We start from the raw sequence: 16,494 nt of genomic DNA, 5'->3' as shown, positions 1-16,494 counted from the left end.
GGTGATTGTACTTTAATAGGAGTGATAGAAACGGTAAAAAAAAAATGCTTCTGGCGAAATATTATTGTTACACATATATAGTTCAGTTTTAATGTAAAAAATGCATGTACCATGTAAATATATTAACGTCATATTTGTGTAAAATAATGACAAACGTCCCCTACGAATGCACGTTGGTGTATTGGTATCACCCAAAAAAAGTTGTTAGTCTTCCCAGGACTAAACCATGCATTCTGGGTAGAGGGGTGACTGTACTTTAATATGAGTGATAGAAACGGTAAAAAAAAAAAAATCGTTTCTGGTGAAATATTATTTTTATACATATATAGTTCAGTTTTAATGTAAATATTGCTATCCATTTAAACATATTAACGTCATATTTGTGTAACATTATGACAATCGTCCCCTACGAATGCACGTTGGTGTATTGGTATCATCCACTGTCCTGAGCAAGTGAACGTTTAGCTAGCTGTGAGTCTTCCCAAGACTATACCATGCATTCTGGCAGAGGGGTGACTGTACTTTAATATGAGTGATAAAAACGGTAAAATAAAAATCGCTTCTGGTGAAATATTATTGTTATACATATACGTCAGTTTTGATTTACAAATTATATGTACCATATAAACATATTAACGTCATATTTGTAAATTAAATTGTCAATTTAATGACAAATGTCCCCTACGAATGCCCGTTGGTGTATTGGTATCACCCACTGTCATGGCTACCTGAGCAAGTGGACGTTTAGCTCTTGTTACGGTGTCAAAATCTTTTAGAGAAATACAACATTTCTTCGCTTTCTTGAGCAGAAATAGGGATTTTAACACCTCGTTTTTGTTGCTTAGATAGTTAATTCAATCATGGCTGGGAGCAGCACGGCCCAGAAGACGTGGGAGCTGTCTAACAGCATGACGGAAGTTCAGAGCATAGACGAAATATACAAATATGACAAAAAGCAACAACAAGAAATCCTCGCTGCGAAGCCATGGACGAAGGAGTGAGTACAAAACAGCAATGTGGTATCATAGTTTAAGTTGTTAAATGATTCTTGAGCTTGGTGTCGTATGTTGAGTCACGGTAGTTTATTGTTAGCTTAGCAACAAACTAGCATGAGCTTGTTTGTCAACAGTAGTATGTCAAACTGTGTGGTGTCTCTGCCAATGTCCACTCTTCACATTAGCCCTAATAAAGAAAGTGGATCATATCAGTCCAGTTCTGAGGTCTCTACACTGGCTCCCTGTCTCTCAGAGAATTGATTTCAAAAATACTGCTGCTGGTTTTCAAAGCACTAAATGGTTTAGGGCCAAAATACATTTCTGATCTTCTGCTATGTTATGAACCATCCAGACCTCTCAGGTCATCTGGATCAGGTCTGCTTAGTGTCCCCAGAGTCAGAACTAAACATGCAGAAGCACTGTTCAGTTTTTATGCACCAAACATTTGGAACAAGCTCTCAGAAACCTGCAGGACCAACTCCAACTCTGAGGTCTTTTAAATCAAAGCTTAAAACTTTCCTGTTTGCTGCTGCCTTTTATTAAACCAGATAATGATCTTATACTGAACTAGAGCTTTTACTCTTGTGTGTTATACTCTTATTTTAGCTTCTATCCTAGCTTTTATTTTCAGCTTGTTTTTATTTTCTAATCTTTAATGTTTTTATGACTGTTTTAATTATGTCTTAATGTTCTTATGTACTTTGTGGCAATGTTCTTGAATGTTTATGTAGAGCACTTTGAATTGCCCTGTTGCTGAAATGTGCTATACAAATAAAGCTGCCTTGCCTGGCCTAATAAACTTAATATACCTGATATTGAATTATGTATCTTTCTTTGACCCCACCAGTCACCACTATTTCAAGTACTGCAAGATCTCAGCCTTAGCCCTGTTGAAGATGGTGATGCATGCCAGGTCTGGAGGAAACCTGGAGGTGATGGGCCTCATGCTGGGGAAGGTGGATGGTGAAACCATGATCATTATGGACAGCTTTGCCCTGCCCGTGGAGGGCACAGAGACTCGAGTCAACGCCCAGGCTGCAGCATATGAATATATGGCTGCCTACATTGAAAATGCCAAACAGGTCTGACACTGACTTCTTAAAGGGCATCTCACAGAGTTGCATTATTTTTGGTTTATAGTTCATCACTTTCTGTAGATGCAATTGATTGCAACCATGTTTTTTATTTTGAAACTTGGCCAAGTTTCATTCAATTATTATGTTTGTAATATACATACACCCACATGAGTTTTGAAGCTGATACATATAGTTTCTTACTGTAGGGTTGGGCTGTATGACGTATATATACAGTCAGATTATACTATTTGTCTACTGATAACACCATGGTAGCTATTGCTTTATTATCGTTATTATCCTCCCATTGTATTAGGTCATTATGGGCACTGTTGCAAAACAATAAGCAGGAATACTGTATGGTTATGTTGGAATTTGTTTTATAATATTTATTTGCATCAATGTAATGAAGAACATTGTTCTGTAGGGCAATTAATTTACAGGTTTAGTCATGTGTCCATAAACTTGCTCAATTGATTTATAAATGTACTAATGTCACTATATATCAATATCGCAGTATGAAATTACATATACTGTGAAAGCAGATTGTTATCCATAGGGCTGACCCGAATGCTTCGAAGCTTTGACCATTGCCATGGTAATTGACCTCCAAATCGGTATTCGAATGCTTCGTTGATATATATATATATACACATACAGTATAAGTATGTAATAATAATGTATAAATCCCCAAATAGTCAATGAAATAAGTAATAATCACACAACATTATTCATATTCAGCATTAATTATTATTAATTATTCTCAGACGAATATGGCCGTTTGTTGTGTGTAGAAGTGCGTGTGTGTACAGTAGTGCGGCAGCGGCACTGTCCCAAAGCTTCGCATACCTTCCAATATTTCTCACTGAAGCTTTGAAGCCCAAAAAATGGTACTCAGGACAGCCCTAGTTATTCATATCCCACCCATATCTCCTACGTATTGTCAAATACTGCTATTAAAAATACACCATACATACCATACAGTTCTGTTGCCAAATTGAAAATTATTTATTAATTAAATATATATCCTATTCTTGCATAATGGCGAATTTCATGCCTTGAATAATAACTGACATCTATCTATCTGTAATCTATCTGTAATCTCTTAGGTTGGCCGGCTGGAGAATGCTATTGGCTGGTACCACAGTCACCCGGGCTACGGATGCTGGCTCTCAGGCATCGATGTCAGCACTCAGATGCTCAACCAGCAGTTTCAGGAGCCTTTTGTGGCCGTTGTGGTAAGACTGAGGAAATAGTATCATTTAAATTTTAAGCCAAATGCTTTGTTTACTATGACTTCTAATCGCACCCCATGAACATGGTATTTGGGGAAGTCAAACCTTTTCTTTCTAATTATGACGATCCAAGTTAATGTAACTGAGAAGAGGGTGAGATTGTTGATGTATGAGTTGTAGGTTTCCATGTTGTACTGATTAATATTTTGCTATTGCAACCATATATGCTATTTACACTTCATTTGGTTTAGCAGTGCTTAAATGCCACGGGCGTCACATAATTAAGTGTGTATTTTCAGCACACTGACAGCCACAGTAAAAGGCTCCTGGTGGCCGGATTTGAGTGGTCCCTGGAGGTTTGTGTGACCCCTGACTTTGTTTTCCTGTTCTACTGTATCTTGCTTCCTACAGATCGACCCTACTCGGACTATTTCAGCAGGGAAAGTCAACCTTGGCGCCTTCAGGACCTACCCAAAGGTAAAGCAAAGGCTGTATATAGCGGCAGTTCTCCTGAGACTATAATTCTAAAAGTAACAAAATAATTTGCGATTAATTATATACTATATAAACTCAAATGCATGATCTTGTAATTGCCTGTCTATCTCATTACTTCATTCCTTATTAGTGTAATAATCATCTGGTTATGGTACAGAAAAGCTATGCCGTTTGTTGTTATTTCTCAGCATTTCCTCTTTTGGATTTTCAGGGTTACAAACCTCCTGATGAGGGACCCTCAGAATACCAGACAATCCCCTTGAACAAGATTGAAGACTTTGGTGTCCACTGTAAACAGTGAGTATTCATATATATCACAGTGTTGTCAACATATTACAGATATTTATAATAAATTATATTTTTAAATTATATAGTATACTGTATACTGTATGTGGCTAATATCTTTCTTTGATTTGTTTTATTTAGGTATTATGCCTTGGAGGTGACTTACTTTAAGTCCTCCCTTGATAGAAAGCTCCTGGAACTCCTTTGGAACAAATATTGGGTCAATACCTTAAGTTCCTCAAGTCTCCTCACGGTATGTAGGCAACTTCAAAAAACTACATGTTGGCTAATTGTTTGACATTTTGATTTATGGTTAATTATTACACTATAACTCATTGAGACATGTGGTCACCCGCTTGTGATGTTGTGATTTATCGCTGCTTAGTAGCCAAGAGTCCCTGTTTATTGATTCTAGTAATAAGCTTAATTTAAACTTTTTAACAAGGGAGATAAGTATAAAGTGATACAGATGCTGCCGTGGTTCGCCATAGATCCTCTGCTTCCCCCCCCCTAAAGATTGAAAGCCCCCTCATGTGAATTCCCATTGTGGATGCAGTCGCTCTGTCCCGAGCTTGACTAAACAGTCTAAATAGGCATCAGGCTTATCCAAACAGTTGGCTCTTTGGCATTCTGGATGAAGATGAATTGACTAGATGTCAAGATTTGCTCATTGGGTGACAGGCTTTGTCAGTTGCTACACTGTCGCCCTAGTCAGGGGCCCCTGTGTCATTGTGCTTTAATTACCTTTTCCACTAAAAACACGGCCTCACCTTAAGCAAACCTTTCACCGGCTTCTCTTCATTCACCGCAGCACACAAAGTGCTCCTACAGCTTGATGGACAGATTTGTTGCCATTCTGCAAAATTCTTCCTCTTTGTGGAAAATCAGTTATCTGGCTTTTGTTGGCAAATTGTGCATGAGTTGATTTGTGTGTGTGTGTGTTTGTTGGATGGTCAGAACTCGGACTACACCACGGGCCAGGTGTTTGACCTGTCAGAGAAGCTGGAGCAGTCCGAGGCCCAGCTGGGCAGAGGCAGCTTCATGCTCGGGTTGGACACACACGACAGGAAGTCTGAGGACAAACTGGCCAAAGCAACACGAGATAGGTAAATCTTTTTCACAGGAAAAAAAGCTGCAAACTTAAACATCCACTTCATTTATTTTGGGGAACCATAATTTCAGTGTTTCCCATTACTTACTGTATATTATAGATCCTAAAAAGAAAGTGGTATTACTGTTAATCCATTTCATCAGATATTGTTACTGTGTTATATTCAGTATTTACCAACTCAAATGCTTTGTTGATAATACATTATTGTTCTTTATGTTATATTAACAATAACCTTAATCCTTGATAAAATGTGTTGTTTTCATCACATGCCCACAATTGTTGAATTAGTCACCGATATGAAGGACAGTTGGTGATAGAATTTTTGTGTCAATTTGAATTTTGTCAAATGTTTGATTTAGGGCTGCAACCAACATTGTTTTTATCACTTGATTAATCTGCAGATTATGTTCTCAATTAATTGATAAAAAGTTTGTCCCAAAGAGATTCAGTTTACAATGATATAAAACAGGGAATGATTCAAAAGGATTAATGGATTATCAATATAGTTGCTGATTAATTTTCTGTCAATCAATTCATTGACTTAGAATTAAACTCATTTGTTTATTAATCTATTCGGTTACAGCCCTTCTTATTTAATAGTGTAATTAAAAACAGAAAAGGAAAAATAAACCTGTAGCACTATTCAATTTTTTGCATTATTTTATAATAATGGATTAATTAAATAGGTTTGTGATTCAAACCAACCAAAGAGAATAGAAACTAAGCCTATTGATCTCTTTATTAATACTAGTTACTGTAATATCTGATACATAGTAAATGACTACAAACAGCACCGTCACTATTTCTTGCTCTAGATAGTCGACTGATACCAGTGTAGATGTTACATCTCTGCATGTTGTGTCTGTTTTGCCGTTGTGTAATTGAACTAATCTCCATTTCTCCCTGTGGTTTGTTTTAGCTGCAAGACAACCATAGAGGCAATTCATGGCCTGATGTCTCAAGTCATTAAGGACAAACTCTTCAATCAAATCAACACGTCTGGCAATTAAAACGTGAACTACGAGCTGATTTGGATTTCACCTGGAAGTGTGCATGTCTAGCAGTTACTGGTTCATGTTTAACTTGTAAGGGTAGGATTATCTGTGATTTCTCTTGAAGGTGCTTTTTTATTCAATTCCTTCTTTTGTTCTAGAAGTAGCCAAGACTTATACAGTAAAGGATTCATGCAAAAAAAAAATAAAACATTAAAAAGTGCAACTGCTGTACAGTTTGTGGGTATTTCAAACTAAACAAAATTATTTTTTTTCATTCTATATTATGCAACATAAAGCTGAGAAATTGAACAATTTCACTGGTGTATAAGGCACACATTTGTCTTCACATATTCAGTCCTTTTGTAAATACAGTATTGTAAAGTCGTGAGGCAATGACTGCAGCATTGTTTCCCTTCAGGCTTTGGCTGTTACTAAAAAAACTTTTTGCATGTGTTCTTCTGCAGCCAAACATTTAAACGCACACCACGGTTGCATTTAACGCACAGCCTAACCTAGCACCAGTCAGTCATTCAAGTGTAGGCTGTCATAGCGTTACATAATGGAACAACAAACTCAAGCCTCTGCACAGGCTCAAAGGGAATCGGCTGCCATGTGTGGGATGTCTCTGCGGAGTCACTCCCAATACAGTTTGGCTCTCGGTAGTACACACTCTGGCAGAGTGGCCAGCTCCGTCGGGTTGTGGTGTGGCAGTGATGCAGCACAGAAACAGAAGCCGTACACACTGGAGTCTATTCACCCAATGAGTCTGCTCTCCATCGAAGCAGACACTCACCAAGTCTGCCTTTTTTTACAGACAGCCGCTTTGGCCTGGGTTTGTGTCATGTCTTTTTTTTTACGGTATTGTAATGGCTAAATGTATATTTTTGATGTCATGTATCGCAGAGGAGACAATCCCAGTGGGGCGTTGGAGGTGTCTGTTTTTTCTCATGCGCATGAACTTTGGCACCGCTTCTTATAATGATTTTCTTGTACCATTATTTAAGCCACATCCTAAATTGGAGGGTTTTCAGTATAGCGGTTTAGGAAGAGGAAACTTATTAGATTATATTTAATGTAATATATGAATTTAAAATAGTTGAATAGGTTTTCTGCACACACATGGTCTACTGAATAGCTCATGTTTTTGCCAGATATTTAAATGTATTACATGGATGACTGTCACAGTGCTGAGAAAGTATTTAGGGTATGCACTTCTAAAATAGTTTCACCTAATGTTTGGTCTTCCATGGTGATTTAGAATCAGTGAAACATATTGAACTCGTTGGGCATGTAAATATTGTGATTATCACCAGATGGACATTTGTATGCATGACTAAAGGTGGAATAGGAGAATTTATGTAAATTCTAATCAAGTCAAATTGTGGGAAGCCAAAAATCCATTACCCATGTATTTTTACCTTAATCTTTTAACATTTAGCAGTTTTTTCTAATACCAAAGTATGTTCTCCATTAATATAAAAAAATCACAGATTGCAGAGGAATGCCTTCTCCTTTGCTATCCGCCCAAAAATAAAGAACAAGGACTCATATGAAAGCAGCAGATTGATAATGCTCATGATTAATAGCTATGGGTAGCTACAGTATCTGGGCCCTATAGATCTAATGACCCCACTAAGATCTGGAGATGTTATGTTTAGTTTGGCTCTCTGGGGAATTGACCTCACAAGCATGGCCCCCGTGTGTGAAGAAGTTGATCCCGCAGCTCCGAAAGCTGGAGGTGCTCCACTTCCTCTCCGCCATGTGCTCCTGCATAAGTGGAGACAAGTCACTCCCTTACAGGAAACCCAGGTCTTGACATGATATAGATTAACACTGCAGGGGTCACTCACTGGGAGAAGTGGGCCGTGGTCCTGATTTGGTATGTGGCCTTGGAAGACGGATAAATGTCATCTTAGCGGCAAAGTCAGAAAATATAAAAAACATACATTTTTGGTATACATTTAGTTCAGTTGATGTGATAAGGCAATTATAAGACTCACTACTTACACTGCAAAAAATGTTTTTTTTTACATTCCTGTTTTTTTTAACATTCCTGTTAAGATCCAGGAACTTTGATGAGGTACCAGAGACATAGAACAGGCAATTATCTGAACATAGGCCTACTTGACCATTAGTACCCTGCCTTATTTCATGTATAAAATCAGTGTTATGGCTTCATATAACATAGAAATATCAGTCAATATATTTATACTGTATATTTTGGAGTTCAAACTTATTGGGAATGGTTCTGTTTTTTTTTCCCCTATTGTGTAAAACAAACCTTAACATTTTTTTTCCTACTGGACTGTAGAATAATAAAGCAGAATTTAGTTAGTCACTCCCCTTTGTCAAAACGCTAATTTATGTATATATATAAACCTCAAACACCACCTGTTCATCAAGGCCTATGATCTCAGCTGACTCTTCCTACACATCACTCTTCTAATTACTTAGATATAGTTTCTCCTCTGTGTTATTTATTAGTATGATTTTGTATGCCCCCTTTGTAAAGCGTTCTTGGGTTTCTGAAAGGCGCTATATAAGTCCAATTTATCATTATTATTATTATTATTATAACCATTATCTGTCTTTTATTTACAATTATACAATTAAAATGCAAATAAATAATTAATTAAAAAACAAGTTACAATTTAGCAACAACTGTTTTTCATTGAACCATTTTCCTAAAATAGGCAATAATATGTATGACTGTTTGGTTCAACCCAAATACTGTTAACCATAACAAATGCCACAGATGAGTATTTCACTGCTTACTTCCGCTTCCCCGGTGTTGCACCAAATTCTGTCCCCATCAGATTATTGTGACTGACGCGTTGCTTGCGTGGTTTCCATAGCAACATGATACTCTCAAACAAAACTAGCTTTGTAGCTACAACTTCTGTAGCTAAAACAGTTTAACTAGCTCGCATTTCACATTTTTTTGAAGACCTCGAGAGGTAGGAGTGTTTAGTTCATATTTTAGACATATCCAAACTCACTATAATAAGAGGAAATGTTTGCTAAATGTGGTTATAGTCATAGAATACGCTAACAAACAGTGTTGTGATAGCTTTTAAACCAGCTATGAATTAGCCATAGTTAATAATATTATATTATTATTATATATATATATATATATTATTATATATTATATAATAATATATATATATATACTATAATATATTATATATTATAATAATATATTAGAATATATATTACATTAATATATATTATATATTATATATATATTTATATAATTATCAATTATCAATATCCATTATCAATTCATAACACCCTGCTGACATGTTTCTGGGCCTTCCCCAGCTGTGTGAACCCCACCAACACCACCACCACCACCTTTCACTGGCTATCTTGCATTCACTTTAGTGCAGCTATTCTCAACCACTGGTCCGGGGCCCACTGGTGGGCCTCAGAGAGCCACCTAGTGGGCCGCTAAGGTGCTGCCAAATGGTTAGATGAACCGCTATTCTGTATTTCAGAGGTTGTAGTGGCTCACTTATAAAGCTAGAGTAAAGATACTGGCATTATATGAAACAAGAAAAACCGAATGAATCCATTGGTACCAACCATGTCATACTAGCTTGTCGGGAAGGAGGTTAAATAACGCTCCAAAATTAAGCTAAATTTTGGCAAGGAAAAACTGCCATGGCCATTTTCAAAGGGGTCCCTTGACCTTTGACCTCAAGATATGTGAATGAAATTAGTTTATATGGGTACCCACGAGTCTCCCCTTTACAGACATATGTGTCACAGATGCAGTGACACAAAATCTAGCAATTGTTGAAACCAGTGAAAGTGTGTGGTGAGGAAATATGACCCTGAATACTTTGGATTCATAATGGCAGGCCGTGATGGGTGAGGGTAAGCTGAATATGTATGTGGGTCATTACACCTGACAGTGGCATAATAACACATATTTATAGCCCAGTTTGTCATTTATTTGGGAAGGTGGTCCTCGGAAATTTTTTAACAATCGGAAGTGGGCCTTGATTTACAAAAGGTTGAGAACCCCTGCTTTAGTGGATATTTCCTGTCCCTCACGTACTGAACCCGGACATCTATGAGTGTCGCACTTTCTTTGACAGTGATAAACTGCTGTCCACGAGTCCCTGGAGAGGAGAGACCCAGGCCCAGGAGTGTATAAATTCAGTTAGCCTTTAACTTCTGTCCAGCTCTGGTGTATCGATCAGTGTCCTCGTCTCCTATAACCTCGGCCTGATGCCTTGGGATCAAGTGTGGAAAATGTCTGCTGTCTGTCACATCTCTTCTCTACCTTCTTCCACCATATTTTAGCTACACACACACTGACCCCTGTATAATGAGCAGGTGGGGAGGAGATGTATAATAATGCCTTTTTGCAAAGTAAAATCAAAGTGCAAATTGTCATATCTCAATGTCAGGTCAAGCTAATAAACAAGCCCCATGGGTACTGAATGAAAGGAAGTAGTAGAAGCTCAGTCTGCTTGGGGAATTGACCGCTCTAATTACTACATAAATTGAGTGGTCAACCAACCTTTGGCCTCTTAGCAAGTTTCCTGGAGAATAATTGTGTTTTTTTCTCATCAATTATCCCGAATTGTGAATTGACAATTAGGTTTTAGGCCATTTAAAGTGCTGTACAGGGTTAATCTTTGCCTGTCATTTGTGATTACAAATGCTGAAGTAATGTTGCATTATTAAGTAGTTATTCTAAGGAATATTTGTTAGGCCTTTTTCCTGCTCACATGTCCATTTTTTTCTCCCATACAGACAGATCTACTGTGGGCTGAATGCTTGGCTGAAGCTGAAAAGGATCCTCTCTAAAGCAGCGAGCCACCATGGTACGCCTGACCGTCGATCTGATCGCTAAATCTAGAAACCACTTCAAAAAGAAAAGGGGCCTCTCCTTCCCAGAGTACCTCAAAACGCTCACCCACCTCCACTTTTTCAGCAAGAGTATCGAAGATATTGTAAGTAGCCTTTATCAACGCTGATGATTTAATTCTCTTCCTCTTATATGCCTCATTTTTAAATTCTTTTTTTTTTTTCAGGGTGATCTCTCCATGTGTAGAAACCTCACCGTTCTTTACCTGTATGATAATCAGATCACAAACATTTGCAACCTTGGCTTCGCCTCCAACCTCACCCATCTGTACATGCAGAACAACGACATCACTCGTATAGATAATCTCTCCAATCTGCAGAAGCTCTCCAAGCTGTGAGTATAACTGTTTGTTGTCCTGTTCTGTGGTAATCATTTAAAGTCCAAGGTGTGTGTGAACGTGTGTGTGGTTTTCCTGCTCTGTAGGTATCTGGGTGGAAACAGGATTGCAGTGGTTGAGGGCTTAGAGACGCTGTGTGAGCTCAAGGAGCTTCATCTGGAGAATCAGAGGCTGTCACCGGGGGAAAAGTTGCTCCTTGACCCCACGACTCTCCTCGCTCTGGCTGTATGACCTATTTTTACACTGTTCAGTACAGTTAGTATGAGAAAAGAAGGATGATCCACACTCCCTGAATAATTTGATCCCTCTTTATTTAAAATTATATATTTTTTAGCCTCATTTAAGCCTCATTTTCTCTTTTTATACGCAAGGATATGTGTGGTGTATAAACCTGGTAGATTATCACATCAAGTTTAAAAGATTCCTCTGAGGCCAGTGATCCATGTAAAAGCGGTATTGTGCTGGGTTTGATGATGTAAAAGAGACCTCTGTTGCTCTCTCTCTGGTCTGACAAATCAGTTAGGTCTGTTTACGTCTTCGTTTACTGCCCAGGCCATGGATAAACACACCAAAAGTCTCACTTGTTTGTTTGGATAATTAAAGAAATTGCTGTGCAAATTTAGAGAGCTCCAGCTTTTTTTTTTATAAATGTGCCGTTATAGAACTTCAAACCAAGATGAATATTTAGCAACAGCACTATCTAGAGAGTCTGATTTGGACATGATCCAATAGTTCAGGCATATAAAGAAAACACATCTAAATGCTTAATCCAAGTGGATCACAAGCAAAGAAAGATGAAAATACTGTATATAGTGTATTAAATATGTATATTTTCTCCTTTAGGGTTCACTATGTAATATTTATTTGTAATATTCTTTCTATTATCTGTAAATTGAACTCTTCTCTCTTCGTGAATCTAAACTCTTTACACAGGAAACTCTGTGTGTCCTGAATATCAATAACAACAACATTGATGACATCAGGGACCTGAAAGTGCTGAGGGAACTCCAGCATTTTTCTGCTGCTGACAATCAATTGCACAATATGAAGGTAAATATAGCTCTTTTCTTCTAAAACTTAACTAAAAGTGTCCGTGAAACCAATTCAAGACTTCTTCTTTAGTGTGATAGAAGTAGAAACTGACTGTATGCTGTGCAGTCAAAGTAAATAGTACCACAGCACATCAAACTATGCACGCCATGGTGTATTAAAGTCAACAAAGCAGCTATTAGTTGATCGGGTCAGCATTAACATTGTTCCGTATAGCTCTCTGCAGTGATGTGTGAAATGATATGGAGAACAGGGTTCTAAAGAACCAAATCCTGCAAATCCCGCCATAGGTTCCCAGTCTCCGTGACTCGCACAGGGTCCGAATTATTCAACAAATCAGCGAGCCATTCCCCTGAGGCTTTTCTCGCTGACAGCTTTAAACAAGCACGAGTTTCTCTCTTTCCTTAGGAGGCTGATTTTTCCTCTCTGCCTCAGAATCCTCTATTTGATACCTTAAACCACCAGTACTTAACGTTAGGGGAGATTCATCTGAGGCAGAGATAGGATTTATCCTCACTGGTCTGCTTGTTTTTGAGGCTCACTCTCTGATGGCTTTCTGATATATCAACTGAAAAGGTTGATGACATCATTTAAAAGGACTTAATTCTTCTTTCTTACTGGCATTTAACACCAGGATGACACTTTATAATTGATTACCCTGCTGAGGCTACTTTTTTTAAACACAAGTGATTTTCTTTTGAGGACGTTGATGCAGGTAATTGCTGTACACGTGTCATTTTTAGCAGATATCTCCTATAATTTATACAACCCGTCTGCCACTATTGATCCTGCAAAGACAGCCCTTCGAAGGATCAATCCCTTCTTCTGCGCCATTTGCTCCGAATCCAGAGGAAACATTATGGATTTTTAAAATAGATTATGACAGGCAGTCAGCCAGGGTGACAAATGGGGAGCATCTTCGGAGGCCGTTAGCTGTGTGCAGGGCAGAGAGGACAGGGGAATCGAAGCCCTGGTCAAATACAGGTTCATAACTGGCCCATCATTAGTCCAGGCGAGAGAGCCAGCCAAGCTCAGTGAGTATCCAGCTTCTGCTGTTCTCCACGCCCCCGCGTGGGGGGCAATTTGGCGCTGGGCTGCTTGTCGGTGAGGGCCTTCTGAGTGACGGCCCTGACACGATCATTTATCAAAGCCTGGGAGCGCGCGGCGCTCAGGGGTCCCCTCTGAACTGATTGCAGCACGAGCTGGAAAAGTGGAAGCGCTTTGGCCAAGACAGGAAGGCAATGAACAATCAGAGCGTGTCCAGAGAGTATTCATATTTCCAGGCTTGGATTAATGTGCCTTTAGATAAACATACAACTGCAGGCAACTCGCTGGAGGAGCCAGCCTCACACTGCCCCAGGAGAAAACGTGTAGTTACATGACACCGGCGACACTGTTTATTAAAATAGACTGATGTGTTGTTTATGCACTTTCCTTTGGCCCTTGTACTTCAAATTACCATTCACTTATACCACGTCTTTAAAAGTTCCCTGATGTTTGTCTCTGATTAGTAATTAGGAAATATGCATCATATTTGTTTAAAAGGAAGTTGTCCCTTGTTGTTTAGTCACTGAGCATAGCTGTAGAGACACACTATTGCCATTTGAATCATTAATAGTTAATAAAATATACATATTATAGGTGAAGTTTTTCTTTTTGTGTATTTTCAGGAGTTAGAGGATGTGTTCAGTCACTGGCCTCAGCTGCTTCAAATGGATTTGAGTGAAAATCCTGTGTGTAAAAAACCAAAGTACAGAGACCGCGTAATAACCGCGGTCAAAAGCCTCGGTGAGATATTATTCATTTTCGTTCTCAATGGCATCCTAATATGAACTTTATTTCTAATAATTAAGACACCACATAGTGATAAAAGTAAAAGTATGCACTGTTCACTTTTCAATTTCAAATTAAATGTTTGTTTGTTTAATGTATGTTTTTATTTTTGTAGCGGTTCTCGATGGCAGGGAAATTAATGAGTTAACCAGACAGTTCATTATTAACTGGAAAGCATCCAAAGAAGCCAAGAAGAAAAACAACAAACATTTGATGACCGTTCCCTTAACATGTAAGTCACTAAATTCTCCTTTAAAATCTACTGTAACACCTTTGCCCACTTTAACACAATTATCCCCTAATTTTAATTCATGTGACCAGGTATATTTCAACATTTTAACATCACTCTCCTTTGTTTCTGCATGGTCACGTCTTCATTTAGTTACATGTATCCATTAGAAATGTGATAATATTGAGAAACAGCTACATACACAATTTTTTTGTGAAATATGGAAACCACTAAAAAAGTGTGCTTTTTCTGTTGTCATCACATTTTTCATTCATTACTTTATTATGCTGGGTGGGATTTTACACATTCAAATTTGTGTGTGTGATCTACTGTGATCTTTGTTTATATTCCAGATGACTTTAACGTGGGTCAGGCTCCACATCCTGGTCACATCTGCAGCCGCGCTAACGTGCAGGGGTTGAAGCCGCAGCAGTCTCTCAGGTCCAGAATCACAGTTCACACAGATCTCAGTTAACGCGTGAGAGAGAGAGAGAGTGCACATTTTTGCGCCTCTCCATTTCATTACTTACTAAATGAATTCACTGTAGACATTAAATTAGTAACATTACAACCAGCTGTCATACAGAATTTGTGTGATGAAATGTACAAATTGAGTGATGACAACTAACCCCGCATCTTGATCCATCTTACTCCCCAAAATCAAGAAGAAATGCTTTAAGCTTCGTTTTGTTTTTTTTAAGTGGTATCAGTTATTTAAATTTTTCACATTCTTCCTTCTTGACAAATTACTTGTTTTGTTATTCTCTTGATAAGCAGTGCTGTCTCTATTGAACGATCACTAAATTTTAGGCCACTAGGTTATTGTAGAAGAAATCTTCTATGATAGCTGACACATCTGATAATGCTTCTTTTTCTCTGATATCACAGCGCACAAACATTAAAGATTCCTATGAGCGGACTTGTCAATCATGTGGCTGTCTCCTCACCCATCTGCAGTCATGGAGATGCTTAAGACAAACCTACCAGTCCACTAAAATGTCCAACTCCTCCACACATGCAGGACGAACCCAGCTGCTACTGCCTTTTTTAAGCGTCTTAGTCACCACAGCTGTGGATCTTTCATGGTTGTATATTTAGAAAGACAGAGAACAGTCACTGTGATGTCCATAGCTGCAGTATCCTTGACCTATAGTGGATTATAGTGGATTTAAAAAAAAAAAAAAGAAATTCACAGCATATTTTCAAATGTTTTAATTTGATCGGTCTCTTAAACCTACATTTGTATAAATTGATTAATATCTTAAACCTACATTTTTATAAATTAATGAATTAATAGGGTGGAAGTAATCTGCTATTGTTAGAAATGAACTAAGAAATTAAAGAGTAAAACAATGAATAATGGTTTGTGCACTTTTCTTTCTCTCACTTTCACAGCTGGTTTATTTCTAATTAAATTTTTTAGGTCTGAGGATATAAACAATCTCTCCACCTACTAGTCACTGCTACATTTTCTATGGTGTGTGTCATTTTTCTTCTGCATGCATTTCAGCAAATAAGTGAACCGGGAGATGCAGAGTGGCACAATCTAAATGATCACTTACGAGGCTTTACATTAACAACACATGCTTCTATTCACACAGCTGTGATGAATGACTCTTTTGTAGCAAATACAGTAACAATGCGGATGTATTTATTGTCACTAAATGTTTGAATGAGGAGCCACGTGGGTGTGTAACCCCTGAAAGATGCGGGGTCATTAAGGGAAACAAGCTTACTTAACCTTCTTTTTACTTCGCCTTGTAATTAGTGGCCTGGAGCAATACTGTTACTCCATCCTTACAAAAACAATGTTTATTAAGAACAGTCAGAGGATATGCATATTATGAATAATTCCTTTCATTAATTTGCAGACATCTCCAGTTTGGGAGCCTTGGAAATCAGAGTGATTAATTTAGGAGTCTCACAAGAATTTCCTCAATGGGCTGCCTGTTGATTGCATTGCTGGGAGTT

General features: G+C 38.1%; 2 protein-coding genes across 2 annotated transcripts; both read left to right on the top strand.

Moving 5' to 3' along the window:
- The first annotated feature begins 710 nt into the window (after positions 1 to 710).
- On the top strand, positions 711 to 6,420 carry cops5 (COP9 signalosome subunit 5). Its single transcript, XM_037757423.1, has 8 exons — positions 711 to 997; positions 1,843 to 2,077; positions 3,178 to 3,306; positions 3,715 to 3,780; positions 4,010 to 4,095; positions 4,225 to 4,336; positions 5,041 to 5,189; positions 6,114 to 6,420. The coding sequence occupies exons 1-8, from the start codon at positions 861 to 863 to the stop codon at positions 6,202 to 6,204; spliced, it is 1,005 nt and encodes a 334-aa protein (XP_037613351.1). The 5' UTR covers positions 711 to 860; the 3' UTR covers positions 6,205 to 6,420.
- A 2,600-nt stretch (positions 6,421 to 9,020) lies between these two features.
- Positions 9,021 to 15,880, top strand: ppp1r42 (protein phosphatase 1, regulatory subunit 42). Its single transcript, XM_037756210.1, has 10 exons — positions 9,021 to 9,146; positions 10,960 to 10,973; positions 11,004 to 11,159; positions 11,241 to 11,407; positions 11,498 to 11,636; positions 12,345 to 12,461; positions 14,132 to 14,249; positions 14,410 to 14,526; positions 14,877 to 14,964; positions 15,412 to 15,880. The coding sequence occupies exons 3-10, from the start codon at positions 11,028 to 11,030 to the stop codon at positions 15,494 to 15,496; spliced, it is 963 nt and encodes a 320-aa protein (XP_037612138.1). The 5' UTR covers positions 9,021 to 9,146; positions 10,960 to 10,973; positions 11,004 to 11,027; the 3' UTR covers positions 15,497 to 15,880.
- Positions 15,881 to 16,494: the final 614 nt, after the last annotated feature.

The sequence above is a fragment of the Sebastes umbrosus genome, chromosome 21, assembly GCF_015220745.1.
Source record: "Sebastes umbrosus isolate fSebUmb1 chromosome 21, fSebUmb1.pri, whole genome shotgun sequence".
Taxonomy (NCBI): domain Eukaryota; kingdom Metazoa; phylum Chordata; class Actinopteri; order Perciformes; family Sebastidae; genus Sebastes; species Sebastes umbrosus.
Note: the sequence above shows the minus strand (reverse complement) of the source record. Positions and strands in the feature narration are given on the sequence as shown.